Genomic DNA, 25,039 nt, shown 5'->3' on the forward strand with positions numbered 1-25,039 from the left:
TGTCTGGGGTGTACTACTTTAAGACTTCCGAATGGAAATTCGGCTGAACATCTGAATGGAAATTCAGCTTGGCTACTGATATGATGCACATAGTGGATGAAGGAAGTTGTAGATGTTATACATCTAGTCTTTAATAAAGGCTTTGACACCATTTCTCACAGTGTACTTCTGGAGAAACTCTTTGTTTATGTTGTGAACGGGTACACTGTTTGCTAGGTAAAGAACAAGCTGGATGGCCAGGCCCAGAGAGTGGTGAGAATGAAGGTACATCCAGCTGGCACTGGTGAGGCTCCCCAGGACTCAGTACTGGGGCCAGTCTTGTTTACTATCTTTATTGGTGATCTGCATGAGGGGAATGAATGCACTTGCATTTGCAGATGACACCAAGTTGGGTTGGGGTATTGATCTGCTGTAGGGCGGGAAGGCTCTGCAGAGGGAGATGGAATGGCTGGAGAAATGGGCCAAGACCAGCGCCATGACATTCAACAAAACCAAGTGCTGAGTTCTGCTCTTTGGCCACAACAACCCCAGGCAGCACCACAGGCTGGGGCCAGAGTGACTGAAAAGTGGCCCAGCAGAAAAGGACCTGAGGGTGCTGGTGACAGTGGCTGAACAAGAGCCAGCTGAGCCCAGGTGGCCAAGAAAACCAACGGCATCCTGGCCTGTAGCAGCAACAGTACAACCAATGGCCAGCAGGACCAGGGCAGTGATTGTCCCCTGAATTTGGCACTACTGAGGCCACACCTCCAATCTCATGTTCAATTCTGGGCCTCTCAATTCAGGAAGGACATTGAGGTGCTGGAGCATGTCCAGAGAAGGTCAACAAGGCTGGTGAAGGGTCTAGAACACAAGTCCTCTGAGGAGCAGCTGAGGGAGCTGCTTGTTTAGCCTGGAGAGGAGGAGGCTCAGGGGTGACCTTATCACTCCCTATGACTGCCTGAAAGGAGGCTGTAGCCAGGTGGGAGTCAGTCTCTTTTCACAGGTAACAAGTGACAGAATAAGAGGAAATTTGTACCAGTGGAAGTTTAGATTAGATATGAGGAAAAAATTCCTCATGGCAAGGGTTGCAAAGCATAGGAGGAGGTTGCCCATTAGAACCACCATCTACAAGATTACTGTAGGTCCTTTCAGATGATTATACATATGCAATTTACTTCTAAGATGGTAGAGTGAGATGCAAGCTGCCAACAGAATATGTACTGACATCTAACCTAGTTTGATTTTTTCGATTCAAAGACTTGTGTTAATTTTCTTTAACTTTCAAATGCAAGAAGTTTCATCACATACTTTTCTTTAATCACTGCTTAAATAGCTATCCTTATCAGTAAGTAACATGAGCTCATTTTTCTGCAGACTTAATATGTTTTCTTACATTACTAAGATATTTTAACAAAAATTTAGAAGCAAAAAAAAAATATTTTTTCTGATTATGGTTAGTAGGTAGCATTTCCCTATTAAGACCATCATTAGGGTATAGCAATTGCACATTTTCAAGGAACTGCATCCTTTCTTTTCAAATTTACAGCTGGTGGGTATATTCAATCAAAGTATTTAAAAAGATAAATTATTTGCTGTCTTTCTCCTCCTCCTTTAAGCTCATGACTTCTCTGTTAGTATACAACATGCCATGAGGTCATAAGAAGAGTTCTTACTCAAGTACAGGGAAGCAAAACTTGGTGCTTTTTAAAAGGGCTATTGGAACTTCACAGTATGTAACACATTCCAACTGAAAGTAATTCCACTTAGGCCAATAAGTGCAGCTCAAAATACATGACAATAGATTTCCTGTAGAATTCTTTGAGGGCACAAAGGTCTATCTTGTTCGTCAATAAGTCAGTGTTTTTAGTTGATGAGCTTTGATCTTCCCTGTAGGAATTTTCTTTTGTGCTTCATCTTTAATGCAGGACTCTACCTACCTAAAAATCAACACTTAAAACATTTATTTTGCCTTTAAGATAAAAGCATCAGGAAAAAAACCACAGCTGAAAACTATGTCACTTGTTTCTTTAAGGTTTAATATTTAAGAAGTGACAGTTTATTTTAAATTCATTGCAGAAAATATTTAACAATGCCTTTGGTAGAAAACATTCATCAGAATAAAAAATTGTCCACTCCGTATGGTTTTCTGCAATGACAAATGTTCTACCAAGAAAGTCTTGGTCCAGACTGTACGAACATATAACATAACTACTACAAAACCTATTAGTTGACAAATAAAATACTCAAACTTAGGAGGAAACTAGCTGGTTAGTGTAAAGAGGCTATTTACAAGATATATTCTCAAATACTAGAGAATTCTCAAACATGGGTGTCACTCAACAGAAAGGAAAACTAAACCTGCAGTAACTAACTCAAGTAACTAACTCTAGGAGGAGGCTGCTGTAAGACAATTGTGATCTTTCAATATTCTACTCCCTCACCTAGCACATCATCTGGCAATTTTTGCAGCTCCAGCAGATTCACCACCAGAAATCCATTAAACCAAAAATATAAGATAGACAAATTAAGACTTTAGATTTCCTGAAGTAAAATTAGCCTTGTTTTCACACTTACATAAACCTTTTCCTATCTGATGTTTAAACACAAGTCTCAAGCCAAGCTCACAGTAAAAGTGGCATTCACCTGTTCAGCCGTTTCTGCAAAACAGATGTTCAATATTTTGTTCATCAGGTACACAGAATTCCAGCCTAACTGGAAGGTTCCATCCCTCAAAAATGAAATTGCTTAGTGTCAGTGCTTGTTGAGACTAATAGCAATAGTCAAAAAGCCTTACTTCAAGTTCCTTTAAAAGTCTCTTCTCTCGTTCAGTGCTGCATTTAAGTTCATTGGCCTGGCATCTCAGCACCTCATTACAGCCACTGTGTTCCACTTCCACATCTCTCAATTTCTTGCGTGTATTTTGCAGTTCATTATTCAGCTCCTAGAAAAGAAATAAGGCATTAAGAGTTACTTTTGCTAAGATAAAGTAGAAAGATCAAAACAGGAAAGACTGCATCAGAACAGGTTAATAAAATCTAACACATCAGCAACGTCAAGCATTTACCCAACAACAGACGTTCTTCATTCACTGCCAGATAACATATGTTGGCTCACAACTCACTACAAACATGACCTTCTGCAGTAATACAAAAATCAGAGCCGATTCTCCACAGGAAATTTTTCTCTAAAGAAGTATAAGGCTGCTCCTCCAATCTGTTCTCTCTCGCAGCTCAATGGCAATGATGGAGAGGGAAACAGTTAAGTGCATTTGATGAAACGACAGAAGTTTTTCTTTGTTATTATTCTGTTAGAATTGCAAATCATCAGACATTTGTTGAAAGTTACTCCCATAGAATAAATATTCTAAATTTCTACTATTCTGAAGACTTTTCTCAGAAATGGAATTATAAAATTAGTTACGTGAACTATGAATTTCTTGGAAAGATAAAATAACTTTTATCTTTCCTCCCCACTGTTCCTCCCCACAATTTCTGCCTTCGGAAGTTGAACCAAGATACAGGTTGGTGTAATTACTCAGCAGCACTGTGGAGTCACCACTACAAAATCCTCATTCATGCCACACCAGACACGAAGGAAAGTAGCCAAATAATGAGCCCCCAGTAGCCCAGCACATATTTAAGCTGGGGATTCCAGAAGCCTTAAAAAAGAATAGCTTCAGTCCAGTGGACAGGAGTAAGCTTTTCCATAACTAGCATCAGAAACAAGTTACAAATCCAGTGACTTAGCTGGAAGACCTTTTGAAAGCCAATTACTTTCCGTGCAAAACACAGAAAGATTATCTTAAGTCCTCCTGTTCATTTATTCCTATAGTTTATCATGGCAAGAGACATTTTGTGAAAATAAACCGGCTGGTCTACAAATTCTGCTATTACTCTTACATCACATAATCTTGTTCCTGAAAATTACTAATCATAAGGCATCTGCAGAGCAGGGAGGAGAAGGAAAAGAAAATGAATTATTCATAAAGAACGATTCTGGAAGATTGAAATTTGACAGAATCATGTTTATACATGAAGATAAAAGAAATATGAGTCTTTTCCAAAGTCTAAAACAAATTTTAGAAGTTCTTCATGACTGGGTAGAAAGTTTTGGCCTCTTAAACATGACACTAAGGGATACATGACACCCTTATTAACACCTAGTGCCACTCCATTATCACCATCTAGTAACCGAAAAAATTAATTCATTTTCTCTTTTTTCATGTGGAGGCACTAAATCTTCTAACTTTGCCTGTAATACCAAGACAATGAAGAGGTTTCTTCCCATCAGCATGCAAAAAAAGTTACTTTTACTCAAATTTACAACTACTCTCATCTTTTCTATATTGGAAAGATATAGAAATAATTCTCTTCAGATTTATCTTCCACATATTAACAGAAGTGAGCTGTGAAAAGTGCATATGAAATAAGTTATACATAGCTTCCCGGAAAAATACTACATCAAGACTTCAAAAAACTGACATGAACAATACATCAAGCTTGGTAAACAAGTCAACATGACTTCAGAGTCTTGAAGTCTCTGAACTTTTTAGACATGGTATAACTCTGTCAGACTTTTCCAGCAGTTACCCAAACTTAAAAGGTTCATGAAAAAACATATTTCACCATGCTATAAAAGAAACACCTTTATATATACATGTGTACCTGCATGCCACATACACACTCGCTATACATATTTACTTATCAAAAACATGGCTGGTCGATTGGTTTCGAGCGTGTATAAACAACACAGTTTCACAAATAGTCCAAGAAAAAACTGAGTTCTTCTGTGGAGGAATACTATATTCTGACTCACCACAAGATGATGCTATTGCATTTACTATTGAACTCCAACATCTTTTACCATATTCCAAACACAATGCTAAGCACACTCAATATAGCACAACACAAAACTTTCTCTGTTAGAAAGCAGAGAAGATTACTTTAACTCCGTATCATAGAGACACATTTTAGTAGATTAAACTGACTTCATTTCTATGCCTACCTCAGCATTTTGATAGCTAAGTTCAGACTTGTAGTTCACAAAGTGCAGGTTTAGAACCAGGATTTGCCATTCATGTTTAGGATCTTGCTTCTACGTACATATTAAGCCATTCCAGCCATTATCTCATGCAATTATTAATACACCATACCAGTAAAATAGTTTCTACTTCATTTCTTTCTTTAAGAAGGAATACATATTCATTGTTATAAATTTTGCTGATATCATCCTTCACCTTTGCAAGTCTTTGCTGTTCTTCTTCCCACTTCTGTTGAGCATTATGAAACATTTTCTCAGTTTCTGTCACTTTCTGCTGAAGGTTTTCATTGAGTACTATTGTTTACAGAAAAAGAGAAAGAAAAAAAGTAGAAGCAGCATGGCAAAACATATCCAGAAAAAAGAACCCAAACCCATAATGATCATCAGTTCTTCTGTGTATTTTGATACCCTGTGGAACACTGCAACATTAACTCTCCAGCATTGGAGAGCACCATCTTCACTAAGAAGAAACCAGCAAATTTTGTGTTCCTATCACATCTTTCCCACAAGAACACACGAATATTTGAGAGACTTTAAAAATTAAAAAAACTTTTTTCTCTTGGAAAAGGATAAAAACCTGAGATAATTCTTTGTGTGTCCCTTCTGAATCAGCATATTCTGTAATTCTGTGAAATAACATCTTTATAGAATGGAGGACTTAATTTCAGATTTCTACATTTTGCCAAATGTCATTTTTGATATAGGTATTAGTCTGTATCAATTAAATCTGAGGTCAGTTTAAATGACAGTAAAGATAGGCACCTGTTCCATGAAAGAGACTGTAGATAAACCTAAGGTAGGTTGGGTTATCAGGCAAAGATTTAGGTTTTCCAAGGAAACTTAACTACTCCTCAAGACATTTAAATCTTCAGCCCATAAATGACCTGAGATGGTCATTGTATACACACTTCTGTGAAATCTTAAATGCCACGGAAACCTTCATAACATGTAAGCAGCTTTATAGAAGAAAATATTTTACAATAGCTTTTCATTTTACTGAATACAACTAGCTGCATTGGTATTTAAGTAATCATCACTTTGCAACAGGATTTTATTTCAAATCCATCTCAGTTTTCTGACATTTCTTCTTAGTCAGAAAGAATGAAATTAAGAGAGCATATTAAGATGACACAGAGAATCAGCGGACACAATGACAGGAAAGGGCTGTAAGATGGTAGAAAATCAACCCTAAAAAAGAACAGCAGAAAAAAATCTGGAGAAAACACTGAAGGGTATAAGGCACAAAAGAAGCATTCTGTCTGAGGAGATATGCTGGGGTCATACCAAAGCACCATGTGATGTGAGAAAGGCTCCAATTGACAAAGGAAAAGAAGCAGAAAATTACTAATTGCTAAAAAATTAAGCAGTAAAATTGTAATTTGGTTTCTTTGGCACTTGCTACAGACATAAGAAGTTTGAGAAATTTCAGCCAATGGAATTTGTCATCAACTGACAGACTGCAAATTATTGACTATGGTATTGAAAGAAACTAACACACACCTGCACTTAAGAAGATATCCCTTGCCTCTGTAAAGCCTCTTCTATCCCCTTTTTGTTCTCCAGTCCCCTCATCACATGTTAGCCCAGTCCATTCAGGAAAGTGACAGGCAGCCCAGCAGACTAGGTTCACTGTGCTGTGGTTCCATCAGCATCAGTCCTGCCTCTTGGCACCTGCATGGCATGACTCTTATATTGGCAAGGAAACCAGCACACATGGAAAGAGACATGACTTTGCTCTACGTGAGAAACTACCAATTCAAATCTTCCATTTGTAATCACAGAGAAATTTCCAAAGGGGAAAAAGATGCCTTCTTCCAGATTGCAATCCATAAGATTCACTATCTTTCATGTGTTTCCAATCCCTAAGATTTTTGATTATTCATGTGTTCTCCAAAGGAGTGAAAGTTCAGCTCTCCCAACATCTTGAAAATACTTGTTACTTTAAGTACTTGCAAGATCCAGACTCTCTTTCAGTTCTTGGAAGGTTAAAATCTTTGAGGAGTACTCCAAATTCTTCACTGAATATCAACAGCTCATCAAACTCACAGATACATCTCCTGTACTAGATTAAATAGATATAGTAGTTTAGGTAACTAAAAATGCACTTCATTTCCTTGTAAGAATGAAACCTTTCTGTTTGAGGAGTATAAAGGAAATCTGAGTTTCTGAATACAAAAGTAGTAGGAAATAAAAAGTTTACGTAAAAACCTTCCCTTCTACATACTACTGTCACAACACACTTTACTATAAAAAAAAGAAACAAAATCAATGAGAAGAAAATAAACCAGATATGAACAATGAAAAGCTTGAAACATTTGAAAATATGAAAGAAAATATACATATGATGAGAACTTCTGGAAAAAAGCTGCAGGAAATAGTGCAAACAAATGAGCAGGAATTAATTTTTTCTATTCTTTTTTCTTCCTATTTTTTTTTCCTCTGAAATTGAAAATGAAGAACTACTGAACACAGGGATAACCTGGATGTGAAGATGGCCACCATGATTACAATTCTGTACACAGACAGCACTGAAGGAAGAGGTAACAGAAGATGATGGGCAAGAGGAAAGAAGGGTTGGAAGGGTTAGCCAGTTAGTTCTAATCCACACATAAGACAGTAAGAGTTTTGTGAACTCTTATGAGCTTTCAAAAGCAGATAGATGAGACATGGGAAGACAGATTCAAGAAAAACAGCTAAAAACAGTAAACTAGAAAATTTAATTAAGTCCCTGCTTCTGACTTACCTTAATGACATGAAACAGACTTAGCCTTTATTTCATCTTTACTTCTTTGAAACCTACCTTGCAGTTCCACAAGTTTGTTTTTTGCATCACTTAATTCTTCTTCTGCAGTACACATTTTCAGATGGGCACTTTTTTTGGCAACAGCCAATTCATACTCCAGACTTTGTCGAATGGCCTCTCCTCTCTCAAATTCTGACCGTAATTTAATTATCTGTTTCTCATAGTTGGACACCTAGAAAATAAATTTCATAAAACTGATAACAATGTTCTCTTGAAGAAGTACAACGTGTTACAGAAATACACCTGCAAAATATTTTTCAAAGGTACTTGGAATCACATTCATAACTGCCATCTTATTCCAGCTGAATTTGAAATACAATCTTGCAACTGCATGTTTATGCACATTTTGATACTTCACTGGTTTTTGCGAACTGATCCTTTCCTAGACGAATTTCATGTATTTTAAACATACCCCTCTATTTTTCAAAAAATGTACGACCTTAAAAAATTAATCATGTATTACTGTCATCTTCCTGCACCTCAGAGGAAAAATTGCCATAAGAGAAACATTATATTCCAGACCGATTTTCTGGTAACATTCAGAACAATCATATTGGGATACTAGACTATCAGACATCTAGTAACTCACAAATATACATACAAGCATAAAATTCAGTCTAATAATGCTCAGTAGTCAAACAGATGCCTTTAACGCTAACACACAACAAACTAAGAATAGAAAACACTTCCAAAACGGATCTTATACAGGCTGAGAGACAATCTTTGCTGCCAAAAACTGGATTCAGAAAACCAAGTTCAAGATATTTCAACACAAGAAGATGGAAAGTAAAATACATATTCCTTCAGAACATCTACAAAGTAGCAATATTCTTGTCAATGAGAATTTCATACATGGGAAATCACTCACATTACAAAGGATTTCCTTGATGTTGTTGCAGCAAACTAGTACTGAAATGAAGTAGCATTAAGAATATACTCAATCTTTTCTTTAGTCTGAATATCAGTTCCCCCACTAACAAACACAGGAAAAGGTGGGTGCTGAGTTGTAGTCAGTTTCAGTACATTGCTGCTAGGCACACTTCCCACATTTGCTAATGCCAATCTGGCAGTTGATAATCTGGTTTAAACTATGCTGCTAAAGAAGTATTATTACTACTACAGGTAGCAATTCTGCTCTAAGCAATCTCCCAGGAAAAGTTGATGTGGGTGCTCATTCATCTGGTTTTGGCTAAATACAGCCAATAGAACAAGTTTGTTGTTCCATGTACATTTATTATCTGGGTATGTACCCAAATTGAGAGATGCCTGCTTCTCCCACAATGACTTGTTCTTGTACTTCAGTTACATTGTTATTTTCCCATTGGCTTATCAACTATCTGGACTGAAACAAACAAACAAACAAACAACATCTTACATTAAGCTCGGGGTGCAAAAGATTATTCTGCATTTGCTGTTGAGAAGTGCTCCAGTTACCACACCTTTAACTATTAACAATGACAGCAGAGGTGCTAACAGTATCTGAACAGGTATGAGAGGTCTGTACAATGACACCTTTCTTCATATTTTCCAGTTACGGACTATGCTTTTGATCCACCACCTGAGAATACTACTTCAATGAAACAAGATGACATTTATTCCAGGAGTAAAATAAGGCAAATGAAAAAGAAATTCTTACTTCTTGATTGTGTTGAATAGTTAAGTCCAAGTTTTCTTTTTTAGCTTGAAGAAGTTTCCATTTCAGACCTAAAACAGCATCCAATTCCAATTCATTGCTCTTCTGTAGTAACTCACATTCCTCATTATGTAGGCTGCAAAACAAAGAAAACATAAGCATTCCTTGTAAGTTTTAATGTTCCCTTATTTCAATTATCAGATTGTGGGTCCAAAGCTCTATACATTCACGTAAGTAAAGCTATGCCTACTGTTGCTTATTATGCAAACTGTGAGAGATGTAGAAGCAGGAACTTATATTAGATATGCACTTTTAATTTCCCTAAGTTGATTTAAGCATGCTTTTCATTATTTTTCATTATTTTTATTATTGATCCAATAAACTTCCAGGATAGTTAAAAACATAATTTCAATAATATATATTAAAATGACTAGCAAGTTTCTGTCTGTCTCTTCAGTAAGGCTCATTTTTTAACATGGACTACTGTCTCAAAAACATCACTATCATAAAAGAAATGCATAAATGTGGAATAAATCTCACTCTTCCACATTTGTTTTCAAAAATATATACACCTAAACTACAGATAAACAATTGTTTACAAACAAAATACAAACTAAAGGTCTAGTCCTCTAAAATAACCTGTTATATCCACTACTTTTTCAACCAAAAGAAAAGCTACTTGGCAGGTAACAGGATTCACCTCTCAGTGTCACAAGCTCATAATAAAACAAGCTTTTATGTAGAGAATGAAAAATTAGTATAAAAATACATATTTATTAACTAGCTTAATAATCTTACAATCAATTATTATAACTCAAAGAGGACAACTCAAATTTCAGGAGCTGAAATTCAATCTTCACATTATTTGATATATATAGTTTTTCAGATAATTAAAGCTATATAAGAATGGCTGTTACAATCAGTTGCTCCACACAAAAGTGAAAGTTGTCAGGGCCACTAATTATAAATTAAACTGTAAAAAGAAACATGATTAAATTAAACAAAAAAGCTGGCATAATTTCATGCAGACCTGAAAATACTAAAATAGCATACATTGGTCTATATGAAGTCTTAAGTATTAATCACAAAAAGAACACTGTAAATTCCAGTACACTGGGTTTTTCTAAATAAAAAAAAATATCACTTTACTCCTAGATTTATACACAGGCACCATTAACATTTTTCACAACTAAAACCTTTACCTGATAATATGTTTTCTCACATAAACAGACTAGCAAAATGTAATTAACAAGTGGAACAGTGTTCTAAATTAAATGTAGCCTTTGAACATACTAATAACAAATTATGAAATTTCAGGTTTTTAGCTGCAGCCTATAAATATTTTATAATTTAATAAAGTCTTCATTTAAAAACAAGATAGACTTCATCTGTGTGATCAGAATTGTACATCATCAGTACTTGGTCCACAGGGGTGCCATGTACTTAACACAGTCTATATTTTTAATATATGTAGGAGATAAGGATCATTAAAACCCATATGTACTGCAAGAAAACTGCTGGCACATTATTAGCTTTCAGTATTTACATACCCAGAGGAACCAACACATCTCAAAGGGCAAACAATCAGTAACCAGGTAAGAAAAATCCCATATCATTATTTTAAGCAACTCTTAGCTAAATCAATTAAGAAAATATGGTGATAAGTCAGGAAGGAAGTAAGAAGAATCTGAACCGTGAGAGTGATGCCTTTTCACTCATCCTAAAATCATGAGCCTGACACCATTAGGTGATGAAAAGGGGTAACTTTATAAGGATCCTTAGATGCAGAATTCACCAGGTGGAAAACATTGAAGATGCACACGTAGCATAACATGGATGCAACTTTTATTTTTGGCGAATTAGCATATCTGACAAAAATCCCCAGTTAGAGATATAAGTGTTAAGGTAATTTCCTCCCAGTTCAACCTTCAAATTCCCCTGTCTAAAGGAATTCTAGTTCCTTTAGACAGGAACTAAACTTTGTTTATGAAAATGTGTCTCAGAGAGCTAGTTTCAACTTTGGCATCCCCAAAAATTTAACTTTGGACCCCCAGGTTGGAGCCACTGAGGAATTTATTTTGTCTTCCTGTCTAATAGACTAGGTAAAATGCTAGCTACAAATACTATGATAGGCTACAGAGCTACAAATATATGTGTAAAGAATATAGAAAATATATAAAAGAAAAAAAAAGGCAAAAACAAATTAAGCATCAAGAGCTCCTGTAAACTATATAAAAGATTGTCTGTGGACATCATATAATAGGTTTGATAGACCTTTATTTTCCCATGGCTGGGGAAAACAGATGAAAGGCAGGTTGTCTTATTCAAAGATTATACAAGAAGTATCTGTCTTAACTAAAGACACCCAAAAACCTGATGGCACCAAGGTTAACAAAGCAGAGCATGGGGGAAAAACAGGACCTAAACTGAAAGCTAGGGATGACTAATGCAAAGAACAAGGATTAAGAAAAGGGTAACCATTTTGATAGTTTCTGGGCAGCGGGGAGGTCATTGTGCTTACTTAAGCCTGATGATATTTAATACTTCTTGCAAGGAGAGCACCTTAAATGAAAGCAAGAGAACAACTTCTTTTTGTAAAGTAATTAAAAGGAAACACCTTCAAATTTTTAAGGAAATTATCTTAGTTTTTATGGCAATCAGCTTTAAATAAAGCTCTTCCTTTCAACTCTTCTATTAATTATCCAGGGAAAAAAAAAAAAAGAGTGCACTGGAGATACCTGCACAATAAAACTTACTCAGAGAAAAAATTCACTATGTGAATTAACTGGACCAGTAGTGGGAAAAAAAAAAAAACCACCACAAACACATTACATAATACCACAATAGCAAATTAGGGACATTATAGAAATGAAAAATGTGTATAAGAGCATGAAGACGAACAGCATAACTGTAAGTACTGGGGGGGGGAAAAGCATTAAAAATAACTTTTTATGCACAGCATAGGAATTCTTAATTAGCCACCTTATTTCTGTGGTATCTTCTTTAATCCTCACAGCATCATCAGCACACACAGTAAGTACTTTATGAAAGCTTCATACTACCTACTGTAGAAGAGTCTTCCATATTCATTTACCAGTAAAAGTGCTACAAGCATAAAGTTCTTGGAAGCTTAAGTCACAAAATCAGGCAAAATCCCTGGAAAGTTTCAAATCATGTATGATTTGCAGTCTAAGAGGAAATCAGAGACTGTTTTGCACATCCATTTTCACATATTAATAGTTTGTTGATCATTGGTTTTGAATGAAAACATGTATTTTAGCAACTAGAGCTTTTATCTAAGACACTATTTTTGGTAGTACTTTAAGACTCTAAGAAAGCATATGAACAGGTGAAACATCTTTTGAGTTCCACGTCACAGAATGCTCAAAAATTCACATTCACTTCACAAGTCAGCTAATTACAGTGAACAAAGAACATCACAGAGAAACAGTTTTCACTAGCTTTTCTTCCATATATGACTGAAACTGCAAATTTGTATCAGAGAAACTTTCTTTCATTTACTATGTAGCAGTGTAATTACGCTAAACTTCTCCAGTTGAAGAAGCAGTCTGTAGCCTGACTTCCTAACCAAAGTATCTATTCACTGAATTTTGCTATTTCTATACAACTGGCAGGTTTTTACTATCAGATTTTAAATAATGAAAAATAGCTCTCCCAGTTAATATAAACAGAATGAATTAAAGTTTACTTTAATTGCGCCAAAGATCAAACACATATCAGGTTAGAAAAAATAAGAGCCATGTGCAACACTTATAACCAACCTCTACCCCTACAGGTATTGTAGAAAACCCTTCTGGAACTCGGCAACCTTGTTCCCAAGTGGCGACAAAAACTACCTCTGTCATGTCTCCTATGCCCGCATGAGAATTCTTGCACATCAGATGGCCAGTATGTACACCTGCAATGATGGAGTTGCTGCCAAAAATTCAATAAAATAGCTAATTCCTTAACAGCAATGTAGCATCAAAAAGCAGTCATTCTTTATTTGGTCATATGCACAAGACAGTAGCTCCTCCTACACTTTTGCATGTTGAGTATAGGAAAGTTTCTAATTATACACTGTATTTTACATACATATTCATTGATTGTCCCAGAATAAAAATACACATGATAATAATTCACCCATTATCATTTAAGTATTTTATCCCTCCTTTACCCATGTATTCTTCTGTCCTGGGGGCCTCACTGGTAGTCCATAGTGGTCAGGGACACCAATGTTACAGCTGACATAGTCAAGCTGGCAGGGCACTAGGGCTGGTGAACTTCCAGTTCTCCTTCTTACACAATGGCTTTGTTCAGTTCCACAATCCAATGGTTGTAGGGGAACAACCATTGTATTAGCTCACCAGGTGTAGACAATTTATCATCCAGTAACATGACAACATCAGTGGACGAAGGAAGGGCTACAGATGGCATTTATCTGGGCTTCTGTAAAGCCTTTTGACACAGTCTTCCACAACATCCTTCTCTCTAAATTGGAGAAATGGATTTGATGACTTGACTCATTTGCTGGTGGATATGACAATAGTTGGACAGCAGCATCCAAAAGATAGTGATTAATGGCTCAGAGTCCCAAAGGACATCAATGACAGGTGGTGTCCTTCAGGATTCATACTGAGACCAGTGTTATTTATAACCTTCATTAACTGATGCTATGTTGAGTCAGGGACGGAAAGAAAAGACTCCAGTCTTCAGAAGGTGAATTAGAAGGCTTTAATGAAAATAGTGCGTCTTTTTATAATGTGACTTGCTAAGGTGAGACTGGATTGGTCTCAAAGCAAAAACTTCTCACACTATTGGTGAGCTATGGATAGCACACTCTGGAGAATCATATCTATAAACAACAGTTACAGAAAGAGAGATAATAATTGTTTTAATTCTTTTCTCTAAGTTTCCCAGGCTCGTTCTGGGAGAAAATTATCTCTGTTCTTTCTTTGATTGAACTGAGAATATCCACACGGACAAACTGATCAACCGCTCTCTGAACAAGTCTGCAGATGACAAGAAACTGAGTGGTGCAGCTGACACACCTGAAGGATGGATGCCATCCAGGGGGATCTGGACAAGCTCAAGAAGTGGGCCCATGGGAATCTCAGGAGGCTTACCAAGACAAAGTGCAAGGTGCTGCAGCCAGGACAGGGCAAGCCCCAACACAGGCTGGGGATGAACAGATCAGGGCAGCCCTACCAAGAATGACTTGGGGGTACAAGTGGAGGAGAGGCTGGACATGACCCAGCCATGGGCACTCACAGCCCAGAAAAGCCAAACATGTCCTGGGCTGCGTCCAAAGGAACGGGGCAGCAGGGCCAGGGAGGGGATTCTACCCCTCTGCTCTGCTCTGGTGAGACCCCAACTGCAGTGCTGCATCCAGCACAGGAAGGACATGGACCTGTTGAGGCATGTCCAGAGGAGGCCCAAGAAGTTGATGAGAGGGATAGAGCACCTTTCCTGAGGTGAACTGGTGAAAGGCTGAGGGAATTGGGTTTCTTCACCCTGGAGAAGAGAAGCTTCAGGGTGACCTAATTGTGGCCCTCCAGCACCTGAAGGGAGTCTACAAGAAAGATTGAGAGAGACTTTACAATAGCATGTAGTGACAAAACAATAAAGAATGGCTTTAAACGGAAGGAGAGTAGGCTTAGATTAGGTATTAGAAAAATCATTTACTGTGAGAGTGGTGAGGCACTGGAACCAGTTTGCCCAGAGAAGCTGTGGACACCACATTCCTGGCAGGTGGCTCAAGGCCAAGGTGAATGGGGCTTCATGCAATCTCATCTAGTGAAAGGTGTCCCTGTCCAGAGCAGAGGGTTGGAATTCAATGACCTTTGAGGTCTGTTCCAAGCCTGGCCATTCCATAATTCTAACATCTAATAACTGTATTGACATGGCATAGCTTGCATATATTACACTGCAGCTGGTTCTTTTTCAGTCTGAATTACATAATTTCAAGGATCTAGAAAATAAACCACAAAAACTTGAACTATATTACTAGACTAAAAAAAGACAGAAATGAGGCTCACCTTCTAGCTTCTGTGATAGAATAGTTGACTGAAGAGGATGAACTCATGATGGCCAATAGACAGCTTGTCAGCTGCATAAACTATAAACTCTGGAGAATGAATCGTTGACCGCATATGCATTTACTTGACAAGCTTCCAAGATGATTCTTCCATATCATAAAAACATTACAATCTGTAATAAAGACATGCTTTAATTTATTTGCCAACATAATGAAAGAATCATTTGTTAATACTCACAGTTAGAAAACAGTGTTACTACTATGTCATGTGAACAACTAACTATAATTTTACAGTCTTAGACATCTATGAGAATTGTACTTCTAATCCTTGAAGCTTAAATACTGTAGATCAATATATACATATACAGTAACACAGCAGAATATCCCCACCTCAATAAAAAATCCTGAGAGAGAGAAAAATGTGCTTGCCACAGTTTTCAGAATATCAGTATAAAGTATTTTGTTCCCATACATTGATCCTCTATCTCGTAAGAATATTACAAACTCCATTTCTCTTCAAAACAATTCTATTAAAGATAAATGCGTATACCATGACTGAACGTACTAGTTTGCTGTCTGATAACAGCCTTTAACACAGCAAGTCTTCCAAGTACTTTACAAACCTGGAATTTTCTATTTGAACATATTTTTATTGCATTAGATAAATCAGCAATAGCTAGGACTATACAGAAGGAATTCTAAATTGAACTGTAACTCTACTCATCTTTAGAAAAAATCATTAATTTAGTGTCACAATAAAAAAGAAACCAATATAGACAACATATTTATAATGCAGAACTTAAAAAATCCATTGTTTACGTCAAGTTGCACAGCAAACTCATTAAAGATCTCTTTTCATTAATTAAAGCAAAGTAACATAAAATAAGCTGTATTCAACAGTCAATATTAAAGACCCATGAAGGCTGGTTTTTGAACATGATAGCAGATGGACATCCATATTAAAGTCCCAAACAGGAAACTTGCCTAGACTCCATTTTTACCATCCCTTGTTTGCAATCACATGCCCATAGAATCATAGAATAAGCTGAGTTGGAAGGCATCCATTAGAATGATCAAGTCCCAACTCCTGGGCCTGCACAGGACACCCCAAAAGTCACACCATGTGCCTGAGAGCATTGTCCCAATGCTTCTTGAACTCTGTTAGGCTGGTGCTGTGACCACTTCCCTTGGCAGTCTGTTCCAGGGTCTAACCACCTTCACCTAAGGGTGAAGGACCTTTTCTGAATATCCAGCCTAAACCCCGCCAACTCACTTTCAGGCCATTCCCTCTGTCCTGTCACTGGTCACCAGAGATTAAGGATCAGTGCCTGTCCCTTTACTTCCGCTTGTGAGGAAGTTGTAACTGCAATGAGATCTCCCCTCAGCATCCTGCAGACTGAACAGATCACGTGACCTCAGCCATCCCTCCTAACATTCTCACCAACCTTGCGGCCCTTCTTTCAATGCTCTCCAATACTTTAATGTATATTTTATATTGTGGTGTCCAACAGCACCAACTGGTGTAACATATTAATATAAACTGATTTTATTCATTCCAGTTGCTGCATTAGCAATATGGGAAAGAACAAAATGCATTTCTGCTTCAATCTATAATTTTAACAGAAAATATTAACATTCTAACAACTAAGAGTTCTAACAACTCTTGAGTCTTTGGGTTGGGATTTTTTCTTTGTTTTATTTTTACAGAAAATCAGTATATTCACATAGAATAGCTAGATGTATCCTTTGTGATTTTTAACATCTACCCATCAGAATTCACCTTGGCGCATGTGTTCATAAGACTCAAAACACAATAATTGTCATGCAACACTCGTAAAGAAAACAGCACAGCTTTCTTTCCATCTCAAATGAGAAAACAGTTGAAAGCCTCATTTTCAAAGTATAGCCTGTAGTATAATATCTACGCACATGTTAAGTTTCATTAAATTATTAGTGACTTGCACACTGAAAACTTTAACTTTACGTGAGAGAAGAAAATCTTGACAAAGTACTTGTAGTCCTGTACTCAACAAAGATGAATCGCTTCGATAAAAAAGAAAATTATGTATCCTGGTATAGGAAACTATACCTCTATCAATTGTGTCAAATTTTCACATTCAGACATAGCTCTGAACACTAAGAAACTAGTTTTTAGACCACCCTTTTCTTAATATTTATTGCCAAAAATATGTATTTGGCTTTATACCAAAATCTGAAGAGAATAAAAAAAAAAAAGTGCAACTAAATAGATGCAGCAGAAAAGAAATCTGTCTCAAAACATAAGCAAAATCTCCTCTGACACATCCATACCACCTTGAAGTTTTAGAACCTTCTGAAATTACTTTTAAGTCTCTTCATTATTTTGACGGGGAGGGAAACAGGGAATATCTAATGACTGCTTTCTGGGATGTTAATGATCTTGAATATACAACATCTCTCTGCTAAAACGCACATCCATAGTTTACTAGCACACAAATGGATACACGCTAAAAGCATGCTATTTCAATCAGGGAAAAAAAAATCAAGGGGTGTGGAGTGGCTTGTCAGAGCACCACAATCAAACAAAATAGTTAGGAAGTGTTAGGAAGTTTTTGCTTGAGGAGGTAATACATTCGATGTTACCTACAAAACTTGTGTCATATTCTCCTCACGAACTTCTGAATATGCTTAGCTAGCTTTATGGAGGCCATTGATTTAGACTGAATGTGAGGAAGAAATTTTTATTGTGAGGGTGTTGAGGCACTGGAACAGGCTGCCCAGAGAAGCTGTGGATACCCGCCCCTGGAAGTGTTCCACGACTAGTCTGGATGGGGCTCTGAGCAACCTGGTTTAGTGAGAGGTGTCCCTATCCACGGCAAAGGAATGGAACTGGAGCATCTCTAAGGTCCCCTCCAGCAAACTGAATCTAACCAGGATGTACTAATTTGAAACACACAAAGCCAGGCGGAACTACCACATCTGTGCTGCAACTATAAAAGCTCACCAGTTTCGGCTGAACGAACCACTAGCTTTTCACTAATGCAGGCTGAAAATTTTTAAATCAGCTAAAAACCGAAGTAGAAGCATCCCTTCGCACCGCTGGCCCCGGAGCGGCGCTGGCTGAGCGCACGCCGTACCGGCGGCTTTGGCGCTTTACCTGGCAAGAAGGGCTGAGGGAACAAGGTCAGAACAGAGCTCCAGCAGCAGCACCCCGGGGCCGCTCCGGGCTGCCGGGGCGAGCGCGGCCGCCGGGAAGCGCAGGGAAGCGCCGCGCCGTTTCCAGGACCCGCCGGCAGGGACGCGGCCGGCGCGGCGCCTTCCCAACGGCAACTTCCGGCCGCGGCGGAACGTCATCAGCGGGCGGGCCGGCGGCGCGCGCAGCCCCACGCGCACTGCCCGCACGGCCCGGGCGCTCTGGATTCCGAAAATGTAATGTAGGAATTAAAATCACGGTGTAGGAAATTAAAATCACCGACTGACGTGAGAGCCAGATTGAGCTGTGCATAGCCTCAGATTCGGGGCAGCACATTCTTCACTCGTATTATCAAGAGAAACAAACAGGTAAATGGTTTTGAGAGACCCTGGGACAGAAATCACAGCAGGGTGGATGAGGGAGACCCTTAACAAGGTTACCATTCCCCTTCTGGTCGCCTCACTGCACAAAGGGAAAGGTTTCTTTGAAAGATCTCAACTGACAATTTCAAGACCCAGATGTAACTATATATGATGTCAAACAAGAGCGGCATAAGCGAGTGAGAGAACAAAATCCATCCCACCATATCTTAGAAAAGTGGACAATAGCAGTAACATGTAAGTGGTATATCCTTCAAGGTACAAATTGAAGTTTTAATAAAAATAAAAAAAGCTCTGTAATATTTTCATCCTTAGAGATAAAGACTCAAAACTTAATTTCTAGTTTCTGACTTGATTTCTATAATTGGCTTTTACTGATGATTTTTCTGCTTGTCCATCATGCAATTATTCTAAATGTCTAGTGCCAAATGAAATAAGTTCTTTGCCCAGGTTCACAAAAATAGATTTCATTATGTTGCAGTTCTTTTAATAACAGCATGGCTGGGGTTTTTTTGATCAAAAATACAGAGCGAAGAGGAAGCCCTCTCTGCTGTTGTCTGATGAGTAATCAAAAATTAATATGAAAAATGGCCTCAGCTAATGAAAAAATATAAATTATGTGATAATATGAAAGGAAGCAGAGACTTAGTATCATATTTGAATGCTGTGATAGGTTTTGACAGTATAAAAACTTGGAAAATTCTGAACCAGTAGTATTAGCTTATCTGACCAAAATGTCCCACACAGTTTTTTACATTTATTCACAAAAATTACTTTAGATACAATACTGTTGCTGCATGCATGTAGTTAAACAAACACCTTTCCTTCCTCACATACTGAAAAATACATATCATATGTAGAACCATATGTAGAATTATTTCAGTTGGAAAAGACATCTAAGATCATCAAGTCCTACCATTAGCCCAGCACTGTCACGGCCACCACTAAACCATATCCCTAAGTACTGTATGTCTTTTAAATACCACCAGGGATGTGGACTTTTGCCCCAAGTGGTCATTCATTTTTACATAGGAAGAAAGTTTTTTATCTATCTTAATATATTGACAATTTTATATTTTTTTATGAGTAAGTTGATGTCAGGGATATGAGGTTTGCCACCTCCAAGAAAATCAAACAGACCTGACTTTTTTAAGCCATCAGAAAAATGCAGTTTGTTCTTGCTTAACACAGATGATATGAAATTTTACAGTTAAAATTTATAAAACAACATTTTGCATTTAAGGAGGAGAGAGCCTATAACAAATCACAACTTGCTCTATGGCGACTGCAGTGGGTGTTTTGGACCTAACTTGAGTTTCAGTATTAAAAATGAAAGGAGTAAGATGATTCTTCTCACAAGAACTTACCTTTATGTTCAAGTAGCACAGAGGAGAGCTGGCAGAAAACTGACTTGTAAAACTTGTGCATCAGGCCACACATCAAAGGTGAAAACTTGAGCACAAAATGGCTAGGTCTGCCCCTGTGAAACAGTATAAGGAGTAATTTTTTGTGCCATACTATGACTTGCAGGAGGTGCTATGTGGGGCCATCACATAGGACTAAACCCAGAGAGAGCTGACAGGCAAGCTAATTTTTGATGCAGAACTAGAAACAGACACAACAGGATAAGCAGGCCGTAAGAAAGAAGGTAGTGGGTTTATATCTGGTTTTGAGATCTTCACTTTGAAGAAAGCTACTTGTGGGGAGGCTGGCAGTGGCTGATGTACTTACTAAGGAGATCAGCTGAGAGAAACAGGAGAGGATGGCGTAGTGGCTTGAAATGCTAGGTGAGGAGGAAGCTTAATGTCGACTAGTAAACAAGCCAGGAGAGAATAGATATAGAGAGGACAAGGGGAGTAACATAGTCTGAATTAGTAGCAATCCTAGTTAGAAAACAAAACCAATCAACCAAACAAAAACAAACAAACAACAAACAAAAAACCTCCACCAAACCCAGGAGTTAATGGTGACTGAGTAACAAGTAAGGACTCTGTTACAGTGTTACAGACTTAAGAAAATAAAACACTGTGAGGAGTTGTATGCTGGGGGAAGTCAACACATCAAGCAAGCGGCTGGGGAGTACCCGGGTAACGCGGGCAGCTTTTGGGCCGGCAGCAAGAAGGGATGAAAAGCCTGGCAAGGGAACGGCTCTCTAACGGAGCTCGTGGGACATAAGGGCCCCGCGGGGACAGTCGCACTCGCCCGCTTTGCGAAGGAGACTGGCGCTCATTAACCACGCCAGCCTGTCAGTGGCGAGCAGGGCCCATTCCCCCGTGGCGTGGCGATCCTCAGCTTGGCTCCCGCCGCCACCATGGCCGAGGGCGGTCCCACAGCCGCGCCGCTGCGGCAGCTCCTCCTCCTCCTCCTCCTCCTCTTTTCTTCCTCCTCGTCCACCTCCGCTCCCTCCAGCGGCGTCGCGGCCGCTCCGCCCCGACCGGAGGAGGAACGAACCACTTTTCCGACTGCGGGGAGAGGGAGCGAACGAGACTTTTCCCATTCCTTTCTCCAACCCTGCCTCGGGTCCGGCGGGCCCTTTCATCTCGTGGCTGCCCGCATTCCTCCAGGCGTGGAGGCGGGAGCCGAGCCGTCTGTCTTACGACGGGGCGCTCGCCGAGTCCTCGCCGGCACTCCGGAGCTCCCCCGCTACCGCGGTGCGGCGTGCCCGGTGGTACCGGCCCGCTGGCGGGAGGAGGCGGCGCGGCCGTGTTTCCCGCGGCGGGCGGCGGGCCAGACGCCAGCACGGTTGGTAGCGGCGAGCAGCACCGCCGCTGGTGAAGCGGCAGGCGGGCGGGCTGGGGAGAGCGAGCGAGAGAGAGAAGGGGGAGGGTCAGGGGGTACAGGGAGAGAGAGAGAGAAAGAAAGGGGTGGATAGGGGGGAGGAGGGCGGGTGGAGTTTCTTTTCCGCGCGCCCCCTCCCTCCCCCCTCCTGCCCCCCTGCAGCGATCTCGCGCCATCGTGCCCGCGTGCGCGAGGGGGCGAGTGACCACTGGGGACGGGGGAGATGGGGACAAGGTGGCGGGTGGCTGTCGTGGCCAGGGCGGCCTGGCCCTGCCCGCGGGCGGGCGCTGACGCTGCGAAGTGCCCAGGGGGTCTCTTTGCAGGGGTGAAGGGCGGGCACGGCCCAGCGCGCCCCAGCCAGGGGCCGCCCGCCCTTGCTGACGTGCCTTCTTGTGTTGCCTTTCTCTGCTCTCTCCCGCCCCAGTGTGTTTATCCCGGCGGCGAGTGGCACCTCGTGTGGCTGGCAGTGCCTCGGTGGTTGCTGGAGGCGCAGAGCCTTTCCTTCTCTGAGCCCGGCTCGTCTGGCGGCAACAGGGCGTTACGTCGGTGAGAAAACATGAGCCGAGATTTCAAACCCGGAGACTTGATCTTCGCCAAGATGAAAGGTTACCCCCATTGGCCGGCAAGGGTAAGGCTTCCCCTTCTCCCCCTGCCTCGTTCTCTGCGGGGTGCGCTCACACACTTGTGCTGAGCAGCACCTTCAGCTCCGCCTCCTGTGAGGGAGGACGCGACTGGGCTCCCAGGGGTAGAAGCAGCTTTGCAGTCAAATTGCAGATCCGTACCGTAAAAAGTAGCCCTCTCAAGTAGTCATTAGTTGTCCTGATTTGTGTAACGCGGCATTACCGAATGAAGACTGCTGTATGGTAGCCTGGTACTGGAGCATGTGCAGGCCCTTGGAGCTGTTCAATAATGGTGTCCCCAAATAAATGCTCTTGGCAAAAGAAAAACACGAATTTATGGCAAGATTACTCCTGAGTGGGCTATGTCTACTGTACTTTCTGTTAAATAGGCTACCTGTATGTGGTAACTTGTCCAGTCCTTGTTTGTATTCTCTGTGCTCCAGTGGAAAAGGCATGCCAAGTTCTGGGACTGCTGTAGGTCATTTGTTAGATGTGGGAATGGAGGTAAGAAGGTATTTAGCTAAGATACTGACTTAGAAATTGGGGTTCTTCTAAAGTTTATTACCCTTTTGGTAGTACTTCACATTTGGGCTTCCACAAGTTAACTGATCAGCATAAGGGTAGGAAGTCTTCCTGTTGCTTTTCCTTAAGGATGGCAGTATATGGATGAAATTGAATTATGCCTTTTACCTGTAACACATCGTAATCTCTCCTTTTAAGAGAAGTGGTCATGTGAAAAGTATCTCTGTAAGCTGCAAGTAATGTCATTTTCTATTGTTGCTAATACTGATTTTGATTCTGCTATATTTTTTTACCTACTGTTAAAAAGATATCTAAGTTCCTGCTTTACTTTTCTGTAGCTTTTTTTATTCCCATTTTAATAATTAATTTTTACATATTTCCCCCTAAACTGTTCTTGACTCTTACTTGATTTGAATTATAATAGGCTGTGTTTTTCTTAGGTGGATGAAGTTCCTGATGGAGCAGTAAAACCGCCTATGAATAAAATGCCCATTTTCTTCTTTGGCACCCATGAGACGTAAGTCCTTTATATTTGAGGGCTGTATTTTTTTTCATTTTAAAATGCTGTGACAAAAAGTTTCCTCTGACTGTAGTGTATTTTGAGCTATTGTATGTATTAGCACGTCTTCCTAAATTGATCTGTTTTGCCAATACATGATTATGTAACATTTACTTAAGCTCTTCAAGTAACCATAACCATAACATGTATGCTTTGCTTATCAGAAAAAAAATTCTGATGAGCACAGTGGTGTGGCTGATGGGTTTTTCTTTTTAGCTGTAATGAGTTTAATTATAGTCCTGTATATCATCAAAATTCTCAATACTATATTCTCAAAGAAAATGAAATAGGCAAAATTTGAGAAATGGACAGATAATAATTTACTGGAGTTGTTTGTATTGTTTGGTTTATTTTTTTTTTCTGACAAGGTTTTGGGTTTTGGCTGGTATTATGTTTATGAGATCTGGAGAGAGATAAGGAAGTACAGTTAGCTTCATACCTATCAACCTGCAAAATACTGATCTTTGGGTACTTTGAGCAGTGTTTTGTGGTGGTGATATAGTACTTGCTTTGAGAGACTGTATGTCTTCCACTGCTGAATTTAATAGAAAAAATTCTGGGGTTTACGCAGTTATGTGTTTTTGAAAATTTTAGCATGACTGGTTGGGTTACTGTAGATTGAAGGCATCATCAGATTTGGTGCTCCATTTTTTGTTTGAATTGCTAAAAGAAACCCAAGCTATTTAAACATGTATTGGTGTGCTTTTAGTTCTTCTGTTTTTCTTAAAAAAACGGCAGATTGAAGATCTGCACAAAAGTTGTCCATTTCTCACATTTTGTGGAAGGATCTTGCTATTTTTCATCTTATTAAAAGTATTGAAGTTGCTTTAATCTGGTACTTTGTATCCATCTTTAGCAAGTAAGTATCTTGCTAAGAAGATAGGTGTCCTGTTGAGTTAAAGACTAAGCATCCCCTACTGTTGGCATTACTTGCTATTACTTTTCTTACAAAGATATTTCTGTGATGAAAAAGATAGCTATATGCTTGGCCCATGTAATTTTTTTTAACTTATCTCATGTTTCAATAAGTCTTTCAATGACAGTTTTTTTTGTTTGATTGGAATTTTTGTGTGTGTAATTTTGCGGGTAAAGAAGTGTTCCTGGAATTCAGTTCAAGGTTTGTCTTGTCCATTGTTTGAATTACCATTTAAAATGTGTTAGGTTAACTTTTTTTTTTTTTTAATTTTTAACACAACCAAACCTTTTCTTTGGCAACTGCAACACAATACTACTTTGGTTCTGTTGTTGGTGAAGTGTGTGTCATTCTGGATTGCAGTGGGATTTTGTGTAGTAGTAAATAAGTTTGGGAATGCAGGTTGAATGTAAGGAAGACAGAAATAACTCCTCATCTAAAGCTTTAGAAATATCTGTGCAAGTTTTGAGAAGTTTTATGTCCAACTTCAGATTCAGCTTAGGGCTCTTAAGAGATGTTTGAGTTTGAAAGCTTGGATAAATCGGGCCTTTTTTTTTTCTAGTTTGTGTGAGTAATTTGAAATGTTTGTTCCTCACTCTGGTG

At 39.2% G+C, this 25,039-nt stretch overlaps 2 protein-coding genes across 11 annotated transcripts in view; one reads left to right on the top strand and one right to left on the bottom strand.

Annotated features, from left to right (window-relative positions):
• The window catches only part of CCDC171 (coiled-coil domain containing 171), a 159,956-nt gene extending 138,593 nt beyond the window's left edge, over positions 1–21,363 (bottom strand). For 7 of the 9 annotated variants that reach the window (XM_054004235.1, XM_054004233.1, XM_054004232.1 and 4 more), the window contains exons 1-6: positions 20,412–21,363; positions 15,494–15,665; positions 9,459–9,591; positions 7,820–7,994; positions 5,132–5,313; positions 2,774–2,920 (exon numbers count right to left, since the gene is read on the bottom strand). In XM_054004235.1, the coding sequence (XP_053860210.1) occupies positions 2,774–2,920; positions 5,132–5,313; positions 7,820–7,994; positions 9,459–9,591; positions 15,494–15,570 (714 nt within the window). In that variant the 5' untranslated portion in view covers positions 15,571–15,665; positions 20,412–21,363. Of the gene's footprint in view, positions 1–2,773; positions 2,921–5,131; positions 5,314–7,819; positions 7,995–9,458; positions 9,592–15,493; positions 15,666–18,628; positions 18,730–20,411 lie in introns of those variants that run through there. The other 2 variants (XM_054004234.1, XM_054004231.1) reach the window with 2 other exon arrangements.
• The window catches only part of PSIP1 (PC4 and SRSF1 interacting protein 1), a 37,170-nt gene continuing 31,039 nt past the window's right edge, over positions 18,909–25,039 (top strand). Inside the window, exons 1-3 of one of the 2 annotated variants that reach the window (XM_054004241.1) lie at positions 18,909–19,032; positions 22,247–22,450; positions 23,405–23,481. In XM_054004241.1, coding sequence (XP_053860216.1) covers positions 22,379–22,450; positions 23,405–23,481 — 149 coding nt within the window. In that variant the 5' untranslated portion in view covers positions 18,909–19,032; positions 22,247–22,378. Of the gene's footprint in view, positions 19,033–21,717; positions 21,787–22,246; positions 22,451–23,404; positions 23,482–25,039 lie in introns of those variants that run through there. The other variant, XM_054004240.1, reaches the window with a different exon arrangement.

This window comes from Vidua macroura, chromosome Z (assembly GCF_024509145.1).
Source record: "Vidua macroura isolate BioBank_ID:100142 chromosome Z, ASM2450914v1, whole genome shotgun sequence".
Taxonomy (NCBI): Eukaryota; Metazoa; Chordata; class Aves; order Passeriformes; family Viduidae; genus Vidua; species Vidua macroura.